This window comes from Salvia splendens, chromosome 18 (assembly GCF_004379255.2).
Source record: "Salvia splendens isolate huo1 chromosome 18, SspV2, whole genome shotgun sequence".
NCBI classification, from domain to species: domain Eukaryota; kingdom Viridiplantae; phylum Streptophyta; class Magnoliopsida; order Lamiales; family Lamiaceae; genus Salvia; species Salvia splendens.
Window position 1 is genome coordinate 25381407 of NC_056049.1, and position 6000 is coordinate 25387406.

Here is a 6000-nt window from a genome sequence, read left to right on the forward strand (position 1 = left end):
TTCATATTCAATTAATATGTACGGATAAATTAAAAATAAGTAGTAGCATTAATATTTATTCCATAGTACTGTAGTAAGGTGGCGTTCGGTTGCCATGACTAATATCATGAGACTATCCATCTATGATTAAGTTGTGAGATTATTTTAGTTGGAGGGAGAGGCTATGACTAATGATCATGAGACTATCTATCTAGGATTAAGTTGTGGGATTATTTTAGTTGGAGGGAGATGCTATGACTAATTATCATGAGACTATCTATCTAGGATTAAGTTGAAGGGTTCAATCTTATGAATCAAACATAATACATATTTAATCATGAGATTTAATCTTGACAACCGAACACCCCTAAATAAATCAATTGTGGGCAAGTAAATAGAGATTCATAGAGAGGCTGGGAAACCTTATCTTACATATATGACTCTCCATTCTGATTGGACTACATCTCTCCACGTCAGAATTATTTTCTCTTTATCAACTTGAGATATAGAGAGCGGACAGAGAGATTCCCGTCATCAGCAGCTCAACACTAGCCAAGGATGGCAACCACCGCAGCGGCTGCAGTAGCCTCATCTTTCTCGACATTCAAATGCATAAGCTCCAAGACTTTGCCCACCGATCATCTTTTAATAAAGATTTCATGTCCAAAAATCTCGGTTTCTCACTCTCTCGGGATTGAATCCATTCCCTCTGGCTTTAGTGGTGTGTGCAGCAAGTGGAGGGCCCCGCGTATAACCGCCGCGGTGGCACAGGAGGAAGCTGCTGAGGTGGAGGCGGTGGCTGCTGCTGAGGTGGAGAGCTCGGGACCAAATACTAAGCTTTATTTTGGGAATTTGCCGTATCTCTGTGATAGTGCACAGCTTGCTGGAATTATTCAAGCATATGCAAGTCCAGAGCTGGTTGAGGTACGCTGCTATTCTATTGAAATTTTATTTTATTTTAATTTATTTTCTGTGGATTGGGGAATGCATATGAGTTTTTTTGTATTGATCTACTCTACTTTGTTTGTTGTGGGGGCTGGATTTCCTAATTTTATTAAGTCAATGTTTATACTACTACTTATAATTCAGCTTGATGTTCCTCAAAATATAGAGAAATTTAACGATTTATAAGGATTTCAAAATATGCCTTTACTTGATATTTACCCATTTCTTTTTCCTTGTTGGATCTGTATGGAAACTGTATAGGTTCTGTACGACAGGAACACCGGAAGAAGCAGAGGATTTGCATTTGTGACCATGAGCAGCGTGGAAGAATGCAACTTAGTCATTGAAAATCTTGATGGAAGTGTAAGAATCTATCTGCAAAATCAAAAAAGCAAAGTTTGTGTGAGCCTTAAAGCATTTCCCGTGTGTTTGTTGTTGCAGGAATATGGCGGCAGAACATTGAGAGTTAATTTCTCGGACAAGCCTAAACCAAAAGAGCCGCTTTATCCAGAAACAGAACACAAACTTTTCGTGGGAAACCTGGCATGGACCGTTACATCAGAGAGCCTAACGCAGGTGTTTCAAGCATACGGAGATCTGGTGGGAGCAAGAGTCCTGTATGACGGGGAGACAGGGAAGTCCCGTGGCTATGGATTCGTGTGCTACGCAACGAGAGCTGAACTAGAAGCTGCAATTGAAGCCATGAATGGAGTGGTACTAGATTACCTCTTCTTCATAAACTAAACTAGTGTTAACCCTAATGCAATGTTAGTGATGGGTGTTGTGTTGTTGGTTGTTCAGGAACTAGAAGGGCGAGCAATGCGTGTTAGCCTAGCGCAGGGCAAGAGTCAATAGGGAAGATATGCCTACACAAAGATGCATTGGATTTGCTTAACACCAAATCACAAAATCAGAGTTGGCATTGTTATGGTGGTGATGTTTATAGCCATTTTTCATTGCCATCTCTAAATAATGGTAACCCACGATTTTTATTTTGAGGTGTGCTTTGGGTGCAATCCTTGTGTATCGAATGAGATATGACAAGTTCAAATAGAAAAGACTGAGTGACTCTTGGGAGAGATATATGAGTCGAAGCTGCTGAATCAAGGAATTTGAAAATGGAAGCATTATTTTTGTTACTACTACAGTTACTCTTTATTTATTCGAGAAACATGCAAGATTTCTTTGGATTGATTATTGATAGTAGATTACCACGAATGAGCATGTACATCCTTGCTCCTCCCTCCACCCTTCATTACGTTACCACGAATGAGCATGTACATCCTTGCTCCCTCCGCCCTTCATTACGTGTCTCAATTTGACTCGACATAAGTTTTAAGAAAATATAGAAAAAAGTTAGTAAATTGTAGATAACATAGCTTTATATATTTGTTTTGTAACTCCGTGTATAATGCAATGTGAGTGAATATGAGATTCATTACAGAAGTCAATGAAAGTAAAACGAGACAATTTATAAGAGACATTCTAAAATGGGAAATGAGGACACAAGGAAGAATGGAGGGACAAAGTGTGTATGTGTTAGTGTGATACAAGACATTACCATATCTTCCCATATCTTCCATATCTTTTATTTAGTTATCTTTTTGACTCATAGTATCTTTTCCATATCTTTGTTTTCTTATTCAATAAGTTAAGGTAGTAGTATTCTAGTATTATAAATAGGAGAGGATGTTATCATTTTAATTATTCAATGAATGAAATATTATTTAGCCCACAAGATTGTGAAATATTCTCGTAACCCTAGTTTACTCGCTGCTCGACGGAGGAGTTCCGCGCACAGCAAGACACTAGAACCACCGCCGATATCCTCTCGAGACGCCGGAAAAATCCCTTGATCGCCGAGCAGACAGCCGCCGATCTCCGTTAAGGAATTAGGTCCTTAACAACTGGTGCTTTCATTGAGAGTTGACCCTCCCACCATCTCGAACCGAAGCTACATCGCTGCCCGACGGAAAACATTCCGCGCACAACAACTGCTTTGGTTGTCGAGTCCCGCCTGTCCGCCGAGCTCTAGCCGTAGGACAACACTACTTCTGCAACACCCGACAGGAAGGATTCCCGCATGCTGCGTCGAAGTCAAACGATCATCAACCACCACAGCCACGCCTCAGTCCGTCAACATGTCATACGACTACGCCGGCTATCGTCGTCGTCAATACGACTTCCCTCAGGCCACACAACCATTCCGTCCCTACCAGCCGACCCAAACTCGCCGTGTAACCAGTTGGGACTCTCCGAGCAGCCGGGTGGAAGTACTCCGTCCGCCGTCGTGGCCTGATCCAGAATCACCCTACGTCTCACACCACTTGGATCCACCTGATCGTCGCCCACTGCCGAGATACCAGCCCATCGGGTACCGCGATCGCGCGCAAGACGCTTGGCCCGACACCGCGGTGGCTACATCGAGATGGGTGGCTACCTATCTGATCGCGAAGATCATCAGACCCAATTTGGGTTTGATCGCTACCCGACAACCGCAACGCAGCGGCACCGCCCAACGTGCTGGGACCCACCGGCGCAACAGTAGGACCGCGGCTACCTGACCGTTGACCGTCTCCGATGCTCGGAGACGTGCTGGGACCGACCTCGCCCTCGGGAGGAGGTGAGAGCGCGAGTCCAGCCCGCCTCCCACCAGCCCCGCTACTCCACCAAAAAGCCAACGCGGGACCTGTACAGTCAGCCCGCACGTGTGACCAGTCAAACTTCGGAGCAGCCACGCCTGCCGCTAATACGAGTCTCCCAGGCGGAGAAGTCAGAACGGTCCAGGTTGAGTCTCTGCTGACACTGTCCCGAGAAATGGGTGATGGGACATGTGTGTATACAACGCATTCTCTGTTATGCGGATGATGGGGAGGAGTTTGAGGAGAACATTCAAGATGAGAATTTAGCCGAAGAGAAAACTGATAATACTCCCACGATAGTATTCGGTGATGATGTTCCCAATGACATTACCGATGTCCACAATGATGGCGCTCCTCTTGATGTTCCAAACAACGAGTCCCCTGGAGAGTTCGTCAAGAACAAATGGATTGTAATGAACGACAATAAGTCACCGCAAGTGCTCGTTGGGGTATATGATGAGAAGATATGAGAAGATATGGCAATGTCTAGTGCCAACCTTAGCATATTTACATTTACCTGGCTATTATACTTAATTTAAGATACTACTCCATAATCTATATTTACGCCAAAAAAAAATTATACTATTAGTTAAGATTTGCATTTAATTTTAAAATTTTACTCGGAATTCTTCCTCTCAAAAGTTGCGATATGCACTAGCTATTTATACAATTTAATATTAACACTATCCTTCAAAGTATTTATACATAGTTTTTCTTTACACTTCACGGCAGGAGACCTTTTAGTACAAAATTTAATTTAACATTTCTTCTAGTTTCTAGTAGTGAATGAGGCATTCCGAGCTGCTTAACCTGAAAAGAAGTAAAACTGAATAAAATGGATACACTGCAGTGGATGTGCTGGAGTTGACACGTGTACTCATGCTCAAGCCAGATAAGGAGTGCCCCTGCTCATACATGGATTGTGAAGATGGATGAGCCTATAACTGAGCCGGGGAAGTTCAGTCCGGGTGAAGGAGGAATGTGGAGCAGTTGAAGAAATTGGAAAAGCTACGTACTGTCTTTGTGAAGGAGGAGGAATGTGGAGTAATTGAAGCAATGGGAAAAGCTACGTCTTTGTGACTTCTCCTTCTCGCAAGAAAAAGACTTATATAATTCTTATAATTTTAGTCAAAATATGAAAATTAAGTAGCAACTTGTAGTACAGCTAATACCATATAGCGATCATTTCTGATCACAATTTATCCAAGTCATTAACGTCGTATGGTGCAGGAATCAAGTCATATAAATGTTACTAATCCATTTTGTTAAGGATGAAGTTCCTTAACGATATAAAATCGCGTCAAACGTCACGGGAACTTTGCCCATCGATTAATCCGGCGTCGAAATTTAGGGTTCGTGCTTTGTGCACGAGAGGAAAACGATAAATGGCGTTAAAAGTATTTTATTTCTTGAATGAATAATATGAAGGTCTCCTACACATATTTATAATATGCAGGGATACAATAATATCCTACCAAAATCTAGTAAATCAAATTTAATAATATCCTAAGCAAAAGATATGGAGAATCAATAACTAACTATGGAAAAGATAAGATAAATCAATGCTAAATGAATAATAAGATATGGAGATAATTTAAGAATATGCTCGTATCAACTCCCCACGGTTAAAATTCACCTTGTCCTCAAGGTGGAAACCACGACAAAACGAAGAGTGTCGCGACCAGAAGCTTTGGCGAGGTATCACCACTTGGATCAAATGTATACATACGCCCACAAACTCTCTCATTCCTCGGCACATCAAGAAAAGCATCAACAAAAAACTCCAAAAACTCATCAATATATCTAGTAACTCCCCTAACTCTCCCACTCATCCTAAGCTCGATAATTCCAATCAACTTTAGAGTGACTGATTTGGCAGCTAATTGCTTAGCCATTTCCTCTAGAATGCAAGATTTTGCATTGGCAGCACCTATGATGGTCACTCCAGAAAACTCCTTACAGACCTTGAGCAAAGTATCATTCTCCCCTTCCTTCCCCTCATGAGAACATACTCCATGAATTCGTTGGTGAGCAACATTTGTAAGAAGGAATACAAGTGCTCTTGCCATCTTTAATATTATTCCCATGCTTCTTTTACCGCCGAGATATGAGAAGTCATCCATTAGTTGACTAGATTTATGCCTCGCCCGAAGATAGTGCGTGTGACTATTTACCGTTAACATAGGGAGCTTGTCAACGCATCCATGCATGCCCAAACATTGCACGTCATTGCACGGAGGAATCAACCGTGCATCAGCGTCGAGGAAAGTTGATCGATGATTAATACTTGTAACATCACCAACATGCCAAACCACATATACATAGGCAATTACCTTATTCATATCCTCAATGGAACCATCTTCGTCCTCTTTCAACAAAAAAGAATCAATCTTGTTGCTCAACATTGTAATATCCAACATGTTATGCCCCACCA

General features: G+C 42.0%; 1 protein-coding gene across 1 annotated transcript; it reads left to right on the forward strand.

Moving 5' to 3' along the window:
- Nucleotides 1–454: 454 nt before the first annotated feature.
- On the forward strand, nt 455–2066 carry LOC121777936 (28 kDa ribonucleoprotein, chloroplastic-like). The gene is made up of 4 exons (XM_042175271.1): nt 455–903; nt 1186–1287; nt 1366–1638; nt 1726–2066. Exons 1-4 carry the CDS (start codon nt 538–540, stop codon nt 1777–1779), a joined length of 795 nt encoding a protein of 264 aa, XP_042031205.1. The 5' UTR covers nt 455–537; the 3' UTR covers nt 1780–2066.
- Nucleotides 2067–6000: the final 3934 nt, after the last annotated feature.

Coding starts and splice junctions, on each gene's coding strand:
- LOC121777936 (XM_042175271.1), top strand. CDS start 538: ATGGCAACCACCGCAGCGGCTGCAGTAGCCTCATCTTTCTCGACATTC. Junction 904..1,185: donor CAAGTCCAGAGCTGGTTGAG/GTACGCTGCTAT, acceptor GAAACTGTATAG/GTTCTGTACGACAGGAACAC. Junction 1,639..1,725: donor TTGAAGCCATGAATGGAGTG/GTACTAGATTAC, acceptor TTGGTTGTTCAG/GAACTAGAAGGGCGAGCAAT.